This window comes from Podarcis liolepis (genome assembly GCF_965112155.1).
Source record: "Podarcis liolepis genome assembly, chromosome: 13".
Classification (NCBI taxonomy): domain Eukaryota; kingdom Metazoa; phylum Chordata; class Lepidosauria; order Squamata; family Lacertidae; genus Podarcis; species Podarcis liolepis.
This window is the reverse complement of record NC_139573.1, coordinates 2450850-2472319: the sequence shown is the minus strand read 5'-3', so window position 1 is coordinate 2472319 and position 21470 is coordinate 2450850. Positions and strand designations below refer to the sequence as shown.

Below are 21470 nucleotides of genomic sequence, written 5' to 3'. Positions count from 1 at the left end.
TTATGCGCATCACAGGACCATAGCAAATGTCCTTTCAAAACCTCCTTCTAAACTGAGAAAAGCAAAACTGAAAATCAAGCTGGATAAACATGGGTTTTCCTTCATCACGAGCGCCCGCTTGTTAGGGCTTTAAACCTGGGTTTCGTTTTTGTTTTTTATCTAATTGCCTTGAGACAGGAGGCAATTAATAAACTGATAATAGTAATAAAAAGCCATAAGTCGGGAGGAAGAAGGCGGGATTTGGCAACAGAGGGAGGCCAAAGACTCTGGCAGGAAGAGGCTCCCCGCTCCCCACACCTGCTGTGACCACTGGTCCCCGCTCCCATTCTCTGGAGGCTCCTCTGGGAAGGCCGATGGCCAAAGGTCAGAGGTCTCCCTTCCCGCCTGGCCTGGTTGATCTGTCACCGTCGCTGGCGCCGCCAGGCCTCATCCCCTGTTTGGAGACGCGGCCAGGATCGATGGAGCCGCCCGCCTGGGTCGGCGGATCAAGGCTTCCTCGGCGTGTGCAGGCCGGCACGTATGAGGAGCCGGGAGCCACTGGGAGCTCTGGCCAGGGGCCCAGCAGCGCCACACACAGGGTGGGGAGGGCAGCGGAGGAGCAAGTGGGGGTGGGGGTGGCCAGGACTCCTGGGTCCCATTCAGAGCCTGGAAGAGAGGGGAGGGAGGGGCCCGGACACCTGGGTTCTCCTGGGCACCTATTGCAAGGAAAAGAAACCTAATGTGGGGTGGGGGAGATCAGGGATAGCTGCTCTGCAGGCAGGAATTCAACCAATGCAGCTTTTTCCTCTAGAGAGGGAGGAAGCTGTACCTCTTTGATTTCTGCCTGTTCTGCAGCTGTTTAAAAGTCTGGAGGGGGGAGCCGGGGGAGCGGCAAACCAAACTTGGGCAGAATGGATGTGAAGTAGGACTCCTGGGTTCTCTGGGGAGAGAGGGGTTTCCTCCTAGCAGTCAGGACACCTGGGTCCCCTGAGGCAGGAAGTTCGTTCTGGCTTCAGAGCAGTGACAGGGCGGATCCAGAATTCCTGATTTCTTCCCCTCGCCTGCTGGCAAATGGATGTATCTGAAGAAGTGTGCATGCACACGAAAGCTCATACCTATAACAAACTTAGCTGGTCTCTAAGGTGCCACTGGAAGGATTTTTTTATTTTATTTTGTGAGAGCTAGTGGTTTGGCCCAGCCTTGAATATGGGAGCACAGGAGGGCTCTGAGTTCAAAAGCTCCTCTGACAGATATGGCCAGACCTGCACTGGCTGGGCAGACTTTGCCAGCAAACACTCGGCACCAGTTCTCCACCTGCAATGTTGCCCCTGAACATTCGGCCTCAGTTTGCTATCTGTGAAATGGGCCCAATCAAGACGTAATTGAAACCGTAACACTATTTCCTCCATGAGGGCTACGTGAAGCCTTAACGGCAGGAAGTATGTGAGAGGGATGGTCTCTTGGCTTCTCTAGAAAACTAGTAAACGGTATAACAGAAGGGGAGGCGGACAGGGTAAGAGGCTCCAGCTCTGGGCAATTCGAGTTCAGTCAAGAGGAGCCTGGGAAAAACTGGGAGCCAGGACTCCTGGGTTGTCAAAGTGGGAGAGAGTGGGAAGGGAGTTAGACAGGGATATGGGGCTGGGAGCCAGGACTTCCGAGTCCCCCTTGGTTCATGGCTCTGCCCCACCTCCCCTGCAACCAGCCCCCCTTCCTCGGTGGCGTGTGTGATGTGAAGCGACCCCACGGAGCGTTGGACTCGTTGCACGTACGCACACCAGGCAAGGTGGCCCAGGCACGGACCGTCGCATCTGCAGCCGTCAGAAAGTGGTCCCCGGGGGCCCCATAAATCGGCACGGCGGCATCTTGTCGCCAAGTAAATGAAAGCGGCTTTCCCACCACTTCTTAGTGGGAGGAAGCCTCATAACAATGGGGATGTGCGATCAGACAGCCTGGCTGGCTGTGGCCTGTTTCTCTCGGTGTGTGTATGAAAGAGAATTTTTTTTAACCACATCACATGGGCCTGTGACCCGCTTTCGGAAAAGCAGAGGCTATTTACCTTAGAGTCGGAATGGATCACAGCTCAAGAATCCCTTTTCCTAGTTGTGGAGGGGAGTCTTGTTTCACTCACCAGATAGAAGTGGTTTTGCCTATAGAGAAGGCCAGGGAAGGGCTTCACAGCCTCTCCTCACAAACACACATTCGTCGCTTTCTCGCTGTATACCACCAGTGGAACTCACCGCTTCATGATTACGAGATGGCCACTAGCAGTGGCTGGTGGCTACGATTAGGGAATGGTGGTGGTGGGGCGTTTGATTTTGTTTGCGTCTTAATAAGAAACTAAATACTTTGCGTTTTCTGAAGCAAAACCACAACTATCCTTTGAAAGCCACGCTTCTCTGAATTTTGCGATGGTGTTTGCCAACCAAACAGTGTGTGCGAACATGCATATGCTGGGGAAATGTATAGTGTCCTGAAAATAACGTACAAAAATGCATTGTGGCAGGGGACAGGCATCTGTTGCTCAAAACAGCATACAAGAATGTGTATTCTAGGAGAAATTGGCACCAAAATGCTGATGAATCTATATGAGGATTTAAAAAAGTTAATAAACCATCATTTGCTACCGAAACACACAGAGAACCGGATTTAGGATTGGGAAGATGAGAAACTGAAACCGACCTAGTCATAGATTCCCTAGTCCTGACACCTGAAATCTGAAGGCTGCGTGTCTCGGGGGAGTGCCCTGTGCGGATCCTGAAACCGTGCTGTGCAAACACAGAGCTGGGCAGAACGTCCTGTCCTGAGGACCTCAGGATTCTCTCTCGCTACCTTCCGAAATGCAAGCCTCCCCATCAGCCGTGCTGAGAGACCATGTTTGGAAGATCCAGGGCAGGCAAAATGAAGCCCTTCTGTGCATCCCAGGAGGCTGGGACAGACAGAGGACTGGACAGATTCATCGGCGGTCAAGCTAGCCAGGGCTGCTAGCTACAATGGCTCTGCAGAGAGTAGTGTGACTATTTTGGCCGCACTGGTCCCTGGGAGACGAGGTGGGGCCCCTTTGGCCTGATCCAGCAGGCTCTTCTTATACCCTTTTGTTCCAAAGTACTGGGCAAGGCAGACCAGCAGCCTGGCCCCTCTGTAGCTCTCTGCGTGCTTCCCATGACTCAGCAGAGAGAGAAAGCGTCTCGCTCCTCTGCCCTGCTCAGGAATGTGAACTTCCCTCTGAAGGAAAGGAGCCGCTGGGAGACCATAAGGGCAGCTGGATTGCTCTGTGCTGTCCGCAATGAAAAGCAGCGGCACAGCGATCAGCCTACTCCAACCTGGTGCCCTCCAGATGTTTTGGACTACAACTGCCATCAGCTGTGCTGCCTGGGGCTGAGGGCAATTGTAGGCCCAAACATGGGGGAGGCTGAACCAGAGGAAGACCCTTCTCCTAAAATTTAATGTTATAATATATTAAGATCAAAGATCAGGATAATAAGGAGGGAAAGAAATTGCTGAATTAACTAATTGAATTGGAACACAAAAAAGGGAGGTATGAGGAGGTCAGGGAAATAAGGATATGAATGTAAGGTATGGAAAGATTGATTTATTATTTTTTCTTTTTTCCTTTTCTTTGTAAGTGTTTTTACTTTTTTATTCTGTATTTTTCTTGTATTTTTATTTTTGTCTTTTATTTTTTGTACTTCTTGTTTTTATGTAATTCTTTTTTCTGAAATTTTAATAAATATTATTTTTTTAAAAAAGGAAGACCCTTCTCCTTCCCCCCCCCTGCCCCGGCTGATGCCCCTTTGCCCCCTTTCTGCTTAAGAGCTCAGTCAGTAGAGCACGAGACTCTTACTCTCAGGGTAGTGCTTGCTAAGAATTGGAAAACGCAAGAACTACCGACAGTGGAAGATTGGCAGGTGAAGACGATGGACTTTTCGGAGCTAGCTGACCTGACTGGAAGAATCCGCGACCGGAAAGAAGAGGAGTTTCAAGAGGACTGGAGGAAATTTAAGGACTATTTGAATAAATATTGTAATATAAAAAAATTAGAAATTACTTGAAGGAAAAAATAGGCCTAGGATTAAACTAAGTTATAATTAAATAAATGGGATTTAGAATATTAAGAAATGTGAATAAGATGGACTATAATTGGAGATGGTTTTAGTTTAATAACGATATTGGAAAGCTGTTACTTTCAACTACAAGGAAACTCAGAAGGGAGGGACTAGGGGAAGTCAACCAAGATGTTTAAAAGGTTGGATTTGTAAAGAATTAAGTTTGTTGTTATTGTTTATCTCTTTATTGTTCCTTTTTTCTTCTTTTATTCATTGCTGTATTTTTCTTTGTTTTTGTGTGTCATTCTGCTTTGTGGTTTTTGTTATTATTGTGGAAAATCTAATACATTTTTATTAAAATAAAAATAATAAATCTCAGGGTTGAGGGTTGAAGCCCCGCATTGGGCAAAAGGTTCCTGCCTTCCAGGGGGTTGGAATAGATGACCCTCGTGGGTCCCTTCCAACTCTACAATTCTATGATTCTACGTGGGTTGGGGGTTCCAGAAAAAGGGATGCCAGGCCGCTCTTGGCAGCTTTGGGGTTTGCTCAGTGATAGCAGGGAACACGGAGCGCCTGCAGCTGAGCCGAGGGCGAGAGGCTTGGCCGACATTTCGGCTTAGATAGCGCCAGGCGTCATCCAGGGGTGAGCCAAAAGCAGCTGCGGGCTGCCCATGCCAAGATGGAAGGGGGCTTCTTCTGGGGCAGAGGTGAGGCGGCTAGGAGAGGAGGCAGGATTCAGCCCCAGAAACCTATGTCCAGAGCATCGGCTCCAGTGCCACAAGGGCACACCTGGGATTCTTTAGCTGCAGTTCCTGCGTTGCAGGACGGGGGTGGGCTAGATGACCCCCTGGTCCCCTTCCAGCTCCACAATTCCATGTTCCATCAGTAGCAAGAAGCCACATCTGGGGAAGGGACGCTGTTGCGCCTGCTTGGCATGCAGAATGTCCCAGGTTAAATCCCCAGCAGCATCTAGTATAAGGTTCCTGCCTGAGACCCTGGAGAGCCACTGCTGCCAGCCAGTGCAAGCAATATGGGGCTGGATGGGCCAAGGGTGTGACTCTGTGCAAGACAGCTCCCCACACGTCTGTGATTGGAGGGCAGGGATTCCACACATGGAAGCGGGTTGCCGCCTAGCAAGAGAGGAAGATGCCGTACAGCGAGTCAGGCCTTTGGTCTATTGTATTGTCTACACTGACTGGCAGCAGCTCTTCAAGGTTGGAGCCCGTTCTGTTGAAAGATACCATTGGAGGCTGAAGCTGGACTCTTCCGCTGAGCAGCAGTCCTTGTTCACAGGGACAGGATCCTGCGCCCTTAACAGCTGCAATCAGGTGAAGCAGAACGGGACAGAACAGACAACTCTTTAATAAGAATGTAAGAAAGTCCTGCTGGATCTGATGGGGGAGAGGTGTCTGTGGTTGCTCTGCAGCTCTACTGCCTCTGCTTATGGAGATTCCATTGGGATGCGGGTGGTGCTGTGGGTTAAACCACAGAGCCTAGGACTTGCCGATCAAAAGGTCGGCAGTTCGAATCCCCGTGACGGGGTGAGCTCCCGTTGCTCGGTCCCTGCTCCTGCCAACCTAGCAGTTCAAAAGCACGTCAAAGTGCAAGTAGATAAATAGGTACCACTCCGGCGGGAAGGTAAACGGTGTTTCCGTGCGCTGCTCTGGTTCGCCAGAAGCGGCTTAGTCCTGCTGGCCACATGACCCGGAAGCTGTACGCCGGCTCCCTTGGCCAATAAAGCGAGATGAGCGCCGCAACCCCAGAGTCGGTCACGACTGGACCTAATGGTCAGGGGCCCCTTTACCTTTAATAGCCACTGACAGACAACCCACCCCCTCCTCAATGGATTTGTCTAATCCTCTTGTAAAGCCATTCAAGTTGGCAGCCATCGCTTCCTCCTGTGGGAGTGAGTTCCACAGGTTAACAGAGCACACCACATGACAAAGTCCTTCCTTTCCCCTGTCCTGAATCTTCCAACATTCAGCTTCACTAGATGCCCCTCCCCTGAATGGTTTTGGACGCCCTTTTCTGAACCTTTCCCAGCTCTGAAGAGGCAACCAGAACTGTACTCAGTACAGTATTTCAATCTTGAGCATGGAATGTGCCCTTATCACATAACACCCTCCTCCCGCAAATAAAACGTTGGTATCTGAAGCTCCCGCAATAATGAACATTCTAACAATAATATAGCATGGAAAGCTAATGCAGCCTGATTAAAAAAAAAAAAAAAACCTTTCAAGAGAGCGAAAGCCAATAATGGGGGCAAGCTTTACCTGTTGCATTACTGCCTGCCATGCAGGTCTTTTTTGGCGGGCGCAGGAGAACTGGTGGCAAGCCTTAAGCTGCAAGGTGGATGTGGGGGCTTTGGAGCCAGGAGAAAATACCCAGAACTCAGCTATGGGGCATTTGGGGTCTGATATTCAGAACCAAACCAAGTCCTTCTTCAGGCCGCACATAGTTAAACTGCAGAACTCACCACCGCAGGAGGCAGTGATAACTTTAAGACAGGATTAGACAAATCCATGGAGCAAGAGAGGGCTATTGATGGCTATTAGCCGCCGTGATGGCTATGCTCTGCCCTCTATGGTCAGAGGCAGTAATGCTTCTAGTTGCTGGAAACCACAGGAAGGGAGAGTGGCTCTTGCGGTCAAATCCTGCCTGGGGGTTTCCCATAATAGGCATCTGGCCCCTGTGAGGACAGGACGTGCTGGACTAGTTGCTCTAGGGTCTCTGCCTAAAAGGCTTTTGGGGGGCTGAGGGGGAGCTGTTTCTAAAGAGCCAGATTTGAAGCATCCGAGTTCCAAGAGGTTAAGTGGGACAATGCGCTAACTCTGCATAAAGTGCATCTTTTATAGGAACAGAGTTGGCTCGATTGAAAGCAGTAAATTGTGTAAGCAAGGACGCCTGGGTTGTTTGCACCCACGTGGGCAAAGGGTTATTATGCCTATAAGTTCAGGCCTGAAGCTTGGAGTCTCTAGGAGAGGGAGCTGGGTCTCTTTAGCTTGGAGAAGAGAAGACTTGAGACGTGGTAAGATAGTCAGCTTCACACATCTGAAGGCTTCTCACATAGAAGAATTTTTAAGGCTCCGGAGGGCAGGACAAGAACCAACGAATTCAAACCACAAGAAAGGAGGTTCTGTCTAAACATCGGGAAGAACTTTCTGACGGCAAGAGGCGATCGACAGAGGAACGGACTCCCTTGGAAGGTCGTGGGCTCTCTCCTTCCTTGGAGGTTTCTAAACAGAGGTCATACCTGCCAGCTGTGATTCCTGCCTTGCAGGGGGTTGGGATAGATGGCCCTTGGGGGTCCCAGGCAACTCTATGATTTTAGGGGAGGGGGCAGCTGAAAGTCAGGTGCCAGGGTGCCTTGGAGCAGGAGGAGAGCCACGGATGCTGGGATCCGGCAGGACACCCGGGTGCATCATCGGTGGAGGAGAAGGCGTCACCAGCCGAGGAGCGTCACTCTGGCCAGACGTGAGTCAGGGGTGCTCCTCCTCACGCCTTTTTTTTGGCACACCAAGGCTCCCTGGATGGCGGCCTGCCAAGGCAGTGACCTTATCCACCTTGACGCCTTAACCTGTGTCTGGCCTGCGGCCAGGGGCAGACGTGTCTGGTCCTGCATGGGCCTTCCTCCTTGAAGGGAAAAAAGCCCCCTTTGGCTTCCGGCCGGCAGAGGGAAATTGTCCATCTCCCTCCTGGCCTGTCCAGTGACATTCTTGCACTCAGGGAAGGAAGGGAGCGTGGTGGAGGTCGGGGTGGGGGGGAGAGACAGAGCGGGAGAAAAGCCACATCGGGCAGAGAGCAGAGGGATCAGGCGGATGAAACATTAACTGCGCCTCGTGCGTCCGGTGGCACAGCTTTCGCGAGATCTGGGGTCTGCAGAGGAAGGGGAAAGGGGGTCGCTTTCCCCCACTCCTCCGAGCAAACATCAGTGGGGAATTTGTGTGTGTGTGTGCAAAAATGCAAGCCGGTGACCGGCGCTGCTAGGAGCAGATCCTCCAAAAAGAGAAGAAATCAGGTTCTTCAGGTGGCAATTGGGATCCAGAGAGAGAAAGAGAGCAGGGCACTGGAGCAGCCGACCACGTTCTTGAGAAGTTAGGCTTACCGGTCAAAAGGTGAAGAGGGCGCCACCGTTTCGGACAAGGTCCTTTGCAAACTCACCTTGGCGTGTGCGGATTGTGACCTCTTCCTCTTCGCTGAGCCAAACCAGCTGGACTTTTGCGTGATCTGGAGAGAGAAAGGAGGGAAATATAAGCTGCTGGACGTCTCTCGCGTGGAGCTGCCGCGGTCGACCTGCTCAGCCGCCACCCCCACCCCGGAATGTCGGTCCATGGCTAGCCATGGGGCAGAAGGGGTCCGCTAGTCTCTAGGACCATGAAGTTTTGGCTATGGGGATACCTGGTGAGTAGCGTCCGTCCGCTCCGGCGGTTGCCAAGGGGGAGGTCAGGGGGACGGTGCCAGCTGCGGCAATCGATTGAGTTGGGCCCCTGCCAAAGGGAATTGGCTGAGCATAGCAAGGTGGCTAGAGGAAGCTGCTGGAGGCCAGGCCATTTGCCTCTCACAGCCCAGCCCTGACTGGCAGCAGCGACAGCAGCAGTAGCTGCCCTCCCTCTGGAGTAGTCTCAGGTAGAGAGAGGGGCTCCTTTCCTCCATGGCCTGCTCCTTGATGCTGGGGTGCCTGGGAGGACTGAAGCAGGGACCTTCTGCACTCCACGCAGATGCTTTGCTGCTGGGTGACTTTACACCCACCCTCTCCCTTGACTCTCTCAAAGTTTGGGAAACGGAGGTTGTAAAATCAGTCAAGGCAGGGGTCCGCTGAGGTTATGAAATCCTCCTCCGGCAGGCTGTTAGATAATAGGCAGGAGGTGGCAGCAGGCAGGTGCCTTGCGGGGGTGGAGTGCCTTGCAGGGATGGAGTGGGGGCTCTGGAAACCCAAATGTCCTAGGCTAGGTAGCCCTGGGCCTCTTTATTGTCAAGAAGGGCAATTTGGAAGCCACTCAGCTGTGTTCTTATGGGGGCATAGGTGACTTGATGCCTGATAAGGAGGGGATACTGGGATTGCAGCCCTAAGGTTTCGTTCTATTTGGTCAGTTGCAAATGGAGCCTCTAGGATTTGTGCAGCAGCCTTGAGAGACACCTGGATCCTCTGGAAGAGAGGAGCCGGAGGGGAAGGGGACTTCTCAGCAGTGGGGAAACCAGAGCATTTTCTCAGGCCAAAGGTCAACCCTCCCAGGCAGGCCAGTCTTTGCATCCCCTTTTGGCACTGGGGAGCTTAGGGGGCAGGTGAGGCTTGTCAAAAGCCAATGAATCAGTTTGCGGCAGAGAACTGAGAGTTTTGAACCGAGGGTCCACCCACGCAGTGCACTCTGAGCTGTTTGGCCGCACCAGGTAGAAGATCGGGGCTATGTGGGTTTCCTTCTGAACAGCTACATTTCTGGGGACTCGGAGGTCTCTGGGAATTTCTCTCTGTTTTGTGTGTCAGGAGAATGTCGGGGAAATCTCATGCATATTCCCAGGCTGGACTGTGGTATGTGGGGGGGGGGGGGGAGAGAAACTGTATGAGTTGAAGCACGGAGAAGTGGAAGGTGCTGATAAGGGCTCTGTCGACGCCACGAGCTGATAAAAGGGAGCTTGAAGTGGGATCTGCAGTGCCGAATTTGGAGTTTGGAATTGCAACATTGCAAACATCACTAAGCAACTCGCCTGAAATGCAAAACGCTGATGGAAAGAAACCGTGCGCGCACACCCAGCACGGATCGATGGTCTTGAAAACTATACTGTGGACACGAGGAGGCAGCTGGGGAGGAATGGGAGAGGAGGGGGCATTTCATATTCCTGCCTGCCCGGCAGTTATTGAAGGACAGGAGCCCTGACAGAAGGGGGTGGGGAAGATGGGGACCCAAAGAATGTCTCTTCCCTCCCTGAGATTTACAGCTGCATTTGGAGCTGTCTAAACCTCTAAAAGCCATACCTGAAATTTCCGGCATTCCATCCTGCTTGTAGGATTCCGGAGGCAGGCAAGATTAAATGTCTGGCGCTTGTGGTTTCTGCAGTGCAGGGGGTTGGGCTGGATGACCCCCTGGGGTCTCTTCCAACTCTGCAATTCTATGATTCTGTGAAAGGAAGGTTGTGATAAGACACTTTGGGTTGCATTGACTAAAAAAAAGAAAAAGCCACTAATAAGATAATAATAATAATAATAATAATAATAATAATAGTGGATTACATTCATATCTTTTGGAACTGATGTAAATATTTTGGAAATCAGGATAATATTTCTGATAAGTTAGGATATCATATACTCTTAGAACCTAAAATATTTCTGCTTGCTTATCTGAAGGATGTTATCAGTCAGATGGGCAGCATATAAATCATAAATTATTATTATTATCATCCCAGAAAAGTGATCGAGAATTAAGTGTTCAATCTTATAACTGCTGCTAAGTTTATGGGGAGAAGATACATCTCCTACTGAACATGAACGGATTGGAAAAAAACCAAAAGATTAAATTAATTAATTATACATATAAATCGGCCTAATGGGTTTCTGGGGAAATGGGTATTTTGGAAATAGTTTTGTTTTTGTTTACTTCGTTGAATTTTAATATTTGATATGGTGATGGGGGGGTGGGTGGGCTGGTGGACAGACAAAACCACCACTAGGCTACAGTTGTACCTTGGATCGCGAATGCCCTAGAACTCGTACGTTTTGGCTCTCGAACATTCTTTTGGAACTCGAACGTCTGGCGGGGCTTCTGCAGCTTCTGATTGGTGACAGGAGCTTCTTGCAGCCAACCGGAAACCGCGATTTAGTTTTTGAACATTTTGGAAGCTAAACGGACTTCTGGAACGGATTCCGTTCATCCTTCCAAGGTATGACTGTAGTTGTGATGGGCAGATGGATGACGTGCGCATGACGATGCAAAGCAGCTCTGCCAAAGATCTAAGGGGGACCTCACCTTTTATTCTCCAGGGCTGACTCCTCTCCTGTTAATGTTGGGATTCCTGGCCCCGGTGCTCCTTACGACCCCCGAGCCCATGTGCGACCAGCGTGTCATGAACAAGTACATCCAAGATGTCAGCAAGGCTGAGAGTGAAATCGTATGTCTGCTTGCCCTCTTTTCTTGCTCTGCTCCCTTCCCAGTCTTTATTTCCTTCCTGTACACACACACAGGACATAAGGTTTAGTCATTCGCTTATTCAAATACATTTATACCCCCACCTTCTTCTCCAAGGAGCTCAAGGTGGCGCGTTCATGGTTTTCTCCACAACAACAACAACCCTGTGAGGTGGGTGAGGCTGAGAGAAGGCAACAACTGGCCCCCCAAAGTCACACCTGGGGAGCTTCATGGCCGCTGAGTGGGGATTTGAACCCGGATCTCTCCCAAGTCCTAGCCCGACACTCTAAGCACTAGTTAAAACTATTACAGATAGGTAGCCGTGTTGGTCTGCCATAGTCAAAATAAAAAAAATTCCTTCCTGTAGCACCTTAAAGACCAACTAAGTTAGTTCTTGGTATGAGCTTTCGTGTGCATGCACACTTCTTCAGATACACTGAAACAGAAGTTGCCAGATCCAATCCACATTGGATTCTTATCTCATTATACATGACTAAGCCATTTCTCACCTTCTCACCCCTTGCCTTTTCCTGTAAGACCTATTGCAGTCGTTAAGAGTCGTCAACAGGCTCATCTCAGCTATCTGCCAATCTCCCATTCCCACCACCCTTCTGAGTAATACCCCTCCCCACCTTCTCACTATATAGAAGGATCTGGCAACTTCTGTTTCAGTGTATCTGAAGAAATGTGCATGCACACGAAAGCTCATACCAAGAACTAACTTAGTTGGTCTTGAAGGTGCTACTGGAAGGAATTTTTTTAGTTAAAACTATGGCATTTGCTCTGACAAGCTGCAGTGGTGGACACCGGCCTGGGTGGCTTTCAAAGGGCTTTTGGAAAATAAATGAAGATGTGTCCCTCTCAGAGGAGACCCACTGAAATGAACAGGCCCTAGTCACCATGTCCACGTCTGACATCATGTCCACTCTGCTTGGGTCATCTGTTTGGCCGCTGTGAGAACAGGATTCTGGACCAGACAGGGCCCCATTGGCCTGGCCCAGCAGAAAAAGCTTTATGCCAAAAAAAGGGGGGTGTTTATTTCAACAAGCATACAGTGCTCTGAAGCATTTTGCTGGTTTTTATCCGGGTAGCACTGGTAATCATTTTATATTGTTTTGTGTACGTTGCTCAGAGGGCTGTTGTTGTTTATAAATATTTTCTTAATAAACAAGTATATGACAAAATATAGGCTAAATGGTGCATCTGTGCACTGTTCGACAGTGGAACGGACTCCCCTGGAATGCGGTCGACTTTCCTTCCTTGTAGGTTTTTAGCAGAAATTGGATGGCCACCTGTCATGGGTGCTTTAGCTGAGATTGTGGGGGTTGGACTAGATGACATTCAGGGTCCCTCCCGACTCTACAGTTCTATGAATCTATGATTCTATATCTACTGGGCCAAGCTCAAGGTTTTGCTTTTGGTATGCAAAACCCTTACCACAACCTGGGACCAATTTACCTGTGAGATCACCTTACTCCAATGTGCCTCCTTGGCTGCTTAGATCTGCAGAACTGGCACTCCTACATGGGCCACATAATATAAGGTTGCCATGCGTCTGGAATTTCCCGGACATAGCTGGAATACTGCAGTCAGAATCAGTGTCCAGGTAGAAATTGCTAAAAATGTCCAGGAAACTCTGGGTGTACGGTGACCCGTGTTGGCAGTGTCGTTTTTGACAATTTTGACAAACATGGCAAATAATACCCATTTTGCATTTGTAAGAACTGGGTATTTTACACGCTGGAACTCCCTGCCTATTGATACCAGGTAGTCACCCTCATCCAGCAGGCATCCTGCTAAAAGCATTTTTGTTTAGACAAACCTACCCAGATTTTTTAGTAAGCCCGTGCAGATTTTAATCTGTTTTTACTGTTATTTTAACTTTTTGAAAGTCTTAAATGATCATTGTTCATTCTTCTTATTGATAATTTTATTGCTTTATCCTTTTTTTGTAAACCACTTTGAGGTGGATTTTTTGTGTGTTACAATCCAACGGTGTATGAATTTTACGAAGTAAATAAATATCCTATTGCCCTATAACTTCCCTGCAGGAAGGACCCCTCTGGATACCAGTCACTGGGGAAGCAAGTCCCAAAGTGCCAGGAAGCTTGTGGGCTTCTTGTTGGCAACTGGTTGAGCTGGGCCAATGTGGGAACAGGATACAGGATGAGGCAGACTTTTGGTCTGATCCAGCTGCAGGGCTCACCTAAGGGTCTTAAAACTACAGCTCCCAGAATTCCTTGTGCCAACTAAGCCACATCTCAAAGCAGTTTAGATCTGTAGCATAGATGTGAATGGACTCTGATTTCTCTACAGGTAGAACTTTGTAGAACTTCCTGCAACCTGCCTGAACCTGTCATGGTGCTGGACACCGGAGTCAACATACGTAGCTGGAGAAAAATGAATGTAAGTTTCATCTGGGGTAGGGAAGGGGGTTGCTGAGAGTAGGGTGGGGGACTGATGCAATTCACTGTGGGGCCTGCTCAGCACCGGGGCTGGGGGAGAAATTAAATTCTGTCTGCATTTTAATGAGAAATAAACCAATAGGAGAACTGAAACAAAGGCTTTCTCCTAACATCACACTTCTCTGAATTTTGCAATGCAATTCTCCAACCAATGAGTGTAAAAATAAAAAAAACTTATCTGCTAGGGGAAAGCAGGCATAAGAATGCACATATTGGTGAAACCCTCTCACAAAAAATGCATTATTACTATTTATTTGCTACCTGCCCTTTAGCCTCACATTATTATTATTATTATTATTATTATTATTATTATTATTATTTTGCGAGCTGTCCAGAGTGGCTGGGGAAACCCAACCAGATGGGTGGGGCAATAATAATAATAATAATAATAATAATAATAATAATAATAATAATAATAATTTGTTGTTGTTTTAGTAGTAGATAGGTATATCTAGGTATACCTAGGTATATCTAGATAGGTATATAGGTGTTGGTCTGCCATAGTCAAAATAAAAAAATTCCTTCCAGTAGCACCTTAAAGACCAACTAAGTTAGTTCTTGGTATGAGCTTTCGTGTGCATGCACACTTGGTATCTGAAGAAGTGTGCATGCACACGAAAGCTCATACCAAGAACTAACTTAGTTGGTCTTTAAGGTGCTACTGGAAGGAATTTTTTTATTTTGTTGTTGTTTTGTTGTTCTTGTTGTTACTACTACTACTAAGGCCCCTATTAGGGGAAATTCATTGCAAAAATGTGTCTATTAGGAAGAAATTTGCCCTTAATTACCGATGAACTTTCACGGGGATTTGTCTTTTAAATGAAAATTGCTGCAGAAACGTAGAGAAGAGAGTTTAAGACGGGGGGAAATTGAGAAACTGAGAGTAAGTGGAACGGACGTATATGCCCACCCCTGTAACTTCACTAATGGACTTATTCTCCCCACCCCGCTCTGCTAGAGGACGAGGCAGGCGTCCGAGGTGTGGAGAGGCCAGACCCTCCTTTCGAGGGCCATCCGCCAAGTCCAAAGGCATCATTCGGCCATGCAGCCCTTTGTCCGCCAGCTGGAAGTGATGGAGAGCTGCCTGCGGAGCATCAGAAACATCTTGCGCGGCCACGGAGCCCAGGTGAGAGCGAAGCACCAGATTTGTGGGGAGGGAGTGCTGGTTGGCGAGGAGGCTGGAGTTCATTGCTCAGAAGGACAGAATTGGAAAGGGACCCTCAATGGTCATCTAGTCCAACCCGCTCTATTGCTGGCATCACGACAAATCACAGCCCTGCTCCTTAACTCCAGGTGGCTTTTAGGATGAGAGAAACGCCTTTGCACATGTGCTCAGCAGCGCTTTGTTGTAACGGAGACATCTCGGGAGCATGCACATTGGCACTTTGCACGTGCGCAGAGGAAGTCTTCCACTCCTGCTGGCCAGTATGTGCAGAGAGAGAGAGAGAAGCAGTTTCCTCGGAGCGCATGGACGAAGCGCAGTAGAGGCGGTTCGACTCTTCTTAGTAACAAAGCGGGAGAAGGAAGACAGAATCACCAAAGCAGCCGTTCTGCGAATTCAGATTTGCCTGCAAAGTTTTTTTAAAAAAGCAGAATTTCCCCGATTTGAAATAGCATTAGACTGGACCAGCAGAGAGTTGGTCTCCTCTACAGGAGAGCAAAATACCCTATATTTCTGTTAGCGTGGCGGTGCAAATATTGCTACCTCTTTGCAGGCCGTGTGGAAATAATAATAATAATAATAATAATAATAATAATAATAATAATAATAATTTATTTATACCCCGCCCATCTGGCTGGGCTTCCCCAGCCACTCTGGGCGGCTTCCAACAAAACACTAAAATACAATAACCTATTAAAGATTAAAAGCTTCCCTAAACAGGGCTGCCTTCAGGTGTCTTAATAGGAGAGCGAACCCTGACTCTCCTGGGCCAGTTTCCTTTCCGGCGGCAACCAGAACCAGCTAGTAATTTTCCAGGCCTCCTTTCCCCACCCTTCTGCCTCCTCCTGAGGCAGCTTTTGCAAATCCCAAGGGCTCCCCTTCACGCCCTGGAAATATGGCCCGAGTTAAGCCCCTCGGATCGCCCTCACCAGAAGGCAGATTCCCTCACGGAGTGGGAATGCACAGCAAAGGCCTTGATCACTTGTGACCTTGTAAAGAGGGAGGGAAAGGTGGAGGGAAGAGAGTTTCATTTGAAAAAAAAGGCTAGCCTTAATGGCAGGGCAGGGCGATGAGAGTTGTGAGGGGAGACCTCCTTATTCCCCTCACGGAGTGCACTTTGAGACCACCCTGAACAGTCATGGCTTCCCCCAGAGGATTCTGGGAGCTGTGGCTTGTTATGGGTGCTGAGTTCTGAGGAGACCCCTTTGTTCTCCTCACAGAGAGGACTATGGTGCTCTTTTGAACAGTCATGGCTTCTCTCAAAGTATTCTGGGAGCTGTGGCTTGTTCAGAGTTCTGAGATTTCTAGGAGAGAGCACTATATAGTGCTGTTTTTCTAGAAAAAAAGAGGCGCTGGAACTCGCCAAGAACACCTCCCTTGTTCTCTCAAGGATGGCAATGGCGCCTACATGAGAGATGCCAGAACTGATTTCCAGCAAGTTCCGTGTGAAAAAGAAGCCCTGGATATATCTAGGCAGTCATGGCTTCCCTCAAGGGATTCTGGGAGCTGAAGTTTGTGAAGGGAGCTGAGAGTTGTGAGGAGTCCCCTTTATTCCCCTCACAGAGAACATTATTGCCCCATTGAACAATCATGGCTTCCCCCAAAGGATTCTGGGAGCTGTGGCTTGTTCAGAGTGCTGAGATTTCTGAGGAGACCCCTTTATTCCCCTCACACAAAGCACTATATAGTGCTGTTTTTCTAGTAAAAAAGAGGCGCTGGAACTTGCCAAGAACACCTCCCTTGTTCTCTCAAGGATGGCAATGGCGCCTACATGAGAGGGGCCAGAACTGATTTCCGGCAAGTTCCATGTGAAAAAGAAGCCCTGGATACATCTATGCAGTCACGGCTTCCCCCAAAGGATTCTGGGAGCTGTGGCTTGTTCAGAGCATAGCTGTCAACTTTTCCCTTTTCTTGCGAGGAATCCCATTCAGAATAAGGGAATTTCCCTTAAAAAAAGCGAAACGTTGACAGCCTTGTTTCAGAGTGCTGAGATTTCTGAGGAGAGACCCCTTTATTCCCCTCACAGAGAACACTATGGTGCCCCTTTGAACAACCATGGCTTTCCCCAAAGGATTCTGGGAGCTGTGGCTTTTTACAGGCGCTGAGATTTCTGAGGAGACCCCTATTCCCCTCACAGAGAGCACTATGATGCCCCTTTGAACAGTCATGGCTTCTTCTGAAGGAAGAGACCCCTAGTCCCATCACAGAGCTCACTGTGATACCACTTTAAATGGTCATGGCGTCCCACAAAGTATTCTGGGAGCTATACTTTGTTAAAGATGCTGAACGTTGTGAGGAGACCCGCTATTCCCCTCACAAAAGCGTACTACAGTATACCACTTTAAACAGTCATGGCTTCCCCCCAAAGGATTCTGGGAGCTGAAGTTTGTGAAGGGAGCCGAGAGTTGTGAGGAGACCCCCTTCTTCCCCTCACAGAGAACACTATGGTGCCCCATTGAACAGTCATGGCTTCCCCCAAAGGATTCTGGGAGCTGTGACTTGTTCAGATTGCTGAGATTTCTGAGGAGATCCCTATATTCCCCTCACAGAGAGCACTATGATGCTCCTTTGAACAGTCATGGCTTCCCCTGAAGGAAGAGACCCCTAGTCCCATCACAGAGCTCACTGTGATACCACTTTCAATGGTCCTGGCGTCCCACAAAGTATTCTGGGAGCTGTACTTTGTTAAAGATGCTGAACGTTGTGAGGAGACCTGCTATTTCCCTCACAAAAGTGTACTACAGTATACCACTTTAAACAGTCATGGCTTCCCCCCAAAGGATTCTGGGAGCTGAAGTTTGTGAAGGGAGCCAAGAGTTGTGAGGAGACCCCCTTATTCTCCTCACAGAGCACACTATAATACTAGTTTGAACAGTCATGGCTTCCCCCAAAGGATTCTGGGAGCTGAAGTTTGTGAAGGGAGCCAAGAGTTGTGAGGAGACCCCCTTATTCTCCTCACAGAGAACACTATAATACTAGTTTGAACAGTCATGGCTTCCCCCAAAGGATTCTGGGAGCTGTGGCTTTTTCTTTCAAGGATGGCAATGAGAGGTGCCAGAACTGATTTCCGGCGAGTTCCGTGTGGGGAAAAAAGAGATTTCTGGGAGCTATGGCTTGTTACGGGTGCTGAGGGTTGTTAGGGCTACAATTCCCTGAGTTCCCTTGCGAAGGGGGATGATTAAACCATTCTGGAATAGTAGCTCTATGAGGGGAATGGAGGGAGCGTTTCAACTCTCAGCACCCCTAACAAACTACAACTCCCAGAATCCTTTGGGACAAGCCACGGCTGTTTAAAGCAGCATCATAGTTGAAATATATGGTCTGAATGCGGCCTATGGCTGCCATCTGACCCTAGCTGATGCTGATGGGAGTGGTAGTCCAGGACACCCAGGGAGGCTGACTTGGCCAGAGGCCTTTTTTATGATGCTTATGGCACCCCGGCTTGCTGGGATTTGTAGTCCAAAACACCCAGTGGGCGCCAGCTCGGGGACACTGTTCCAGTGAAAGATACCCCTTAACACACTTTCCGAAAGAAACCAGAAGCATTTTTGCTAGGGATAACAGGGGATGAATTAAAAAAGGAAGATTACAAACTATTCACGTACGCAACGGCCGCCGCTAGAATCTTAGTGGCTCAGAAATGGAAATCCCAAGAAATCCCAACTTTAATGGAGTGGCAGACAAAAACGTTTGAATACACAGAATTGGCGAAATTTGATTCGGAACTGAAAAGAAGCAAAGTTCGAAAAGGATTGGAGTAAATTTGTTGAATGTATACGGAGCAATTGTAAGAATTTAAAAACTGTAGCAGGATTCATGCAAATCTTGTGATGTGGATGGAGTGTAAATAAGAAACTGTAAGAAAAGATTTGAGATATGAAAACCGTTGAAGGGATGGAAGGAAGTCCGGGCGCAATAAGGCGCAGGGTAAATAAGAAAACATACAATTTTTTGAATGCAAGAGTATTTATTTGTTGTTGTTACAAAAAAGCAATAAAAAGTATTTGGGGGGAAATAAAAAAATAAAACCTGAAAGGCAAAAAAAGAAAGGAAAAGAAAGATACCCGTTAAGTAAACAGACACCTCTCTTGCAGGAAGCCCCCCAAGATGACGTCTCGACCCGCACCCTGAGCGTCCAGACCATGAAAAAGCTGTTCAGCGTTTACTCGAGTTTCATCCGGGGGAAAGTCAGTCTGTACATTACAGAGGCCTGTGCCAGGTGACGGAGGGAGACTGGCGCCACCAACGCATACCACTCCGCATGCTGCTGCCACCCCCAACCGCCCACTGCTGGAGGGGATGGGTGCCCCTGCGTTGCCCGCTGAGTGACAGCTTGATTTGATTGGCAGGTGTCAACCACACGCACATACGCACGCATGCATGTGCACACCCGGGTTCCGTGCGGACTGCCTTTCTCAGCCGGGGGGGGGGGGACTTTTGACTCGCTTGCCCAGGAGCTGGTGACACTCATCCCTGCACATTCACACACACACACACTGCCCTCTGTGGTTCCTGACCCTGCCCGACAGAGCTGGGTTTATGGAAGGTCTGGTGCGTTGTCTGCAAACAGGTAGCAAGGCCGCTCCCTGGGTTTTCGAAGGGAGCAGTGGTGGTCCACCTTGGAGGAGGATGGTTCTGTCGTCAGGAAAGTGGAGCTTTTTCAGCCATCGACTTTGGAGGAGAAAAGAAAAAGAGAGGGAATGAGAGGAACGGAGGAGAGGAAGTCTGCCAAGCCAAGATGGGAAGAATTTCGAACCCAAGACGCTGAGTTTTCCCAAAGGGGCCCGAGCTGAGCGGCGCAGGGCCCACGATCCCTCTGTTGTGGGGCAAAGGAGGTGGGCGGCAGAAAAATCTCGGACAAGGTGGTCTCCGCGGGGGCCTGTGGCTGCTTGACCAACGGTGCCCTCTCTCCCAGTGACGGACAGTGTTTGGGCTGTAAAGATGTGGGGGCTGGTTAGGAGGGACGAGAGAAATGTCGCACGGAGGAGAGGCAGAGGTTTGATGGGGAAGGAATGGAAAGGAGGTTTGGCGGGCAGCAAAATGAAAGGATTTGGTGGGCAACTGATATCACCTTCAGCAAAGGAAGATCCACGGCCACCAGGAAACCACCAAGAGCGGCCTTATATTGAGCTAGGGCCCAAGGCTAATACCGGTGCCCTTCCAGAGCTGGTTTCTGGGGGCCGGCACATTAGCAAGTCAGAAAGCATGCAAGTTTTGGGGTTCCACTTCCATCATTTTCACAGTCTGGTCTGGGTATTTGCGGGGCTCTCTCTGCTGTGAATGTGGAAAGCGGGAGTCGGAAGTCGTTTCTCGAAAGCCGCAGCTTGGGAGTGAAGAACGCCTTGAATTTAGTGGGGTTTACTTCTGAGTAAACGTGCATAAGTTGAGGCTGCATGGTTTCAAAGCATCACTTGTAGGGAGCATTTGAGAAGGGAACAGATGCTCCGAAGAGGTGCGGGTGATTGGCAGGTGTCCTTCAAAGCATACCTAACTTGGGAAATAAAGAACTGCGAAAATGTTTGATGCGCCTGGAGGGGAGCGAGATCTATCTACCCTGTACCACTGGAGGCCATAAAAGACTTGATTGGCAGGTGTCAATCTTTTCAGGGCCACCTTATTTTTGCAAGTGTCTTCTGTAATCTTGACACAATAGCAGTGCATTAGTAATGGATTTATTCAGCTTTATTAGTTGTTCCGTGATGCTTCCCACATTATTGATTGGGGGTGGCTGTAGCGCCACCAAAGGCTGTCCCTCCATTTGTGGTATGTAAAACGTTACAGGATTTCAGCAGGAAGGACAGGATATGAAAGGATTGGGAACGAAAAAGTGTGTCTACCCCAAAACATTTACAGGCACAAAGAATATCGAAGGCAGGGCAGAAATATAATCATGGGCGCAAATCATTGCCAATTCTCAATGAAAAGGGCATTTCTGAAGGGGCTCGTAGTCTTAGAATCACAGACCTGCAAGGAGACCCAGGGGTCATCTAGTCCAACCCCCCTTCTTGTCAAGAAAGAAGCCGATTTATCAAAATGCCTGCTGTAATAACAGTTGAGATGATCTCCATGGATGCGAGTCCCTTCGCTCTCCTCTCCAAAGCGTTAAAAGTTGCTGCTTCCGCTATTTCTGTAAAGCGAAGGTGAAGATTTGACGGCTCCAGGTTCGACTCCTTGCGAGGAGAGGGATAAAGGGCTTCGGTGCCACAGAGGATATACACCTATGTAAAGTTTTTGTTCTAAGGGACTTTATGAGAGTTTATATTTGATACTAAGTTAAACATGTACAGTTTTCCTGTATATTTATCTTGTTGACTTCAGAGAGCAGCTGGTTTGTATACTGGGTTTGGGAAAGGAAGATTTCCTGGTGGACGGGATTTTTTTTTTTAAAGTAGTTCTGTTTTATCTTTATTAAAGGTTGTCGTGCTTCCCAGAATATCTAGAGTTTCAATTTCTAAACCAGAGCATTCAGGCTTGCAAGGGCGTCTTGAATAACCTTCCCACTGCATAGTCTCTCAGTTACGTGTGAGAATCTGCAATGGCAAGGGAAAGGCACTCTGCATATGCCCAGTGGCACACCTTTCTCTGTCACCATTGACTTCAAATTTTCCAGAGACGAGCTTGGACAGTAGAAGCAAATTATGAAGCACCTAGAGGTCATCCAGTCCAACCCCACCCTGCTCAGGGCAGGAAAATCCAGCGCTTC

The 21470-nt window shown here is 48.8% G+C and overlaps 2 protein-coding genes across 3 annotated transcripts in view; one reads left to right on the top strand and one right to left on the bottom strand.

Annotated features, from left to right (window-relative positions):
- The window catches only part of TFR2 (transferrin receptor 2), a 49506-nt gene extending 38390 nt beyond the window's left edge, over positions 1–11116 (bottom strand). Inside the window, exons 1-3 of one of the 2 annotated variants that reach the window (XM_083472571.1) lie at positions 10982–11116; positions 9994–10135; positions 8184–8249 (exon numbers count right to left, since the gene is read on the bottom strand). In XM_083472571.1, coding sequence (XP_083328697.1) covers positions 8184–8249; positions 9994–10014 — 87 coding nt within the window. In that variant the 5' untranslated portion in view covers positions 10015–10135; positions 10982–11116. Of the gene's footprint in view, positions 1–8183; positions 8419–9993; positions 10136–10981 lie in introns of those variants that run through there. The other variant, XM_083472570.1, reaches the window with a different exon arrangement.
- On the top strand, positions 10906–21200 carry EPO (erythropoietin). Its single transcript, XM_083472895.1, is given in 5 exon segments — positions 10906–10972; positions 10975–11123; positions 13457–13546; positions 14564–14731; positions 18862–21200. Coding segments are annotated over 5 exon segments (588 nt in total). The 5' UTR covers positions 10906–10920; the 3' UTR covers positions 18991–21200.
- The last annotated feature ends 270 nt before the right edge of the window (positions 21201–21470 follow it).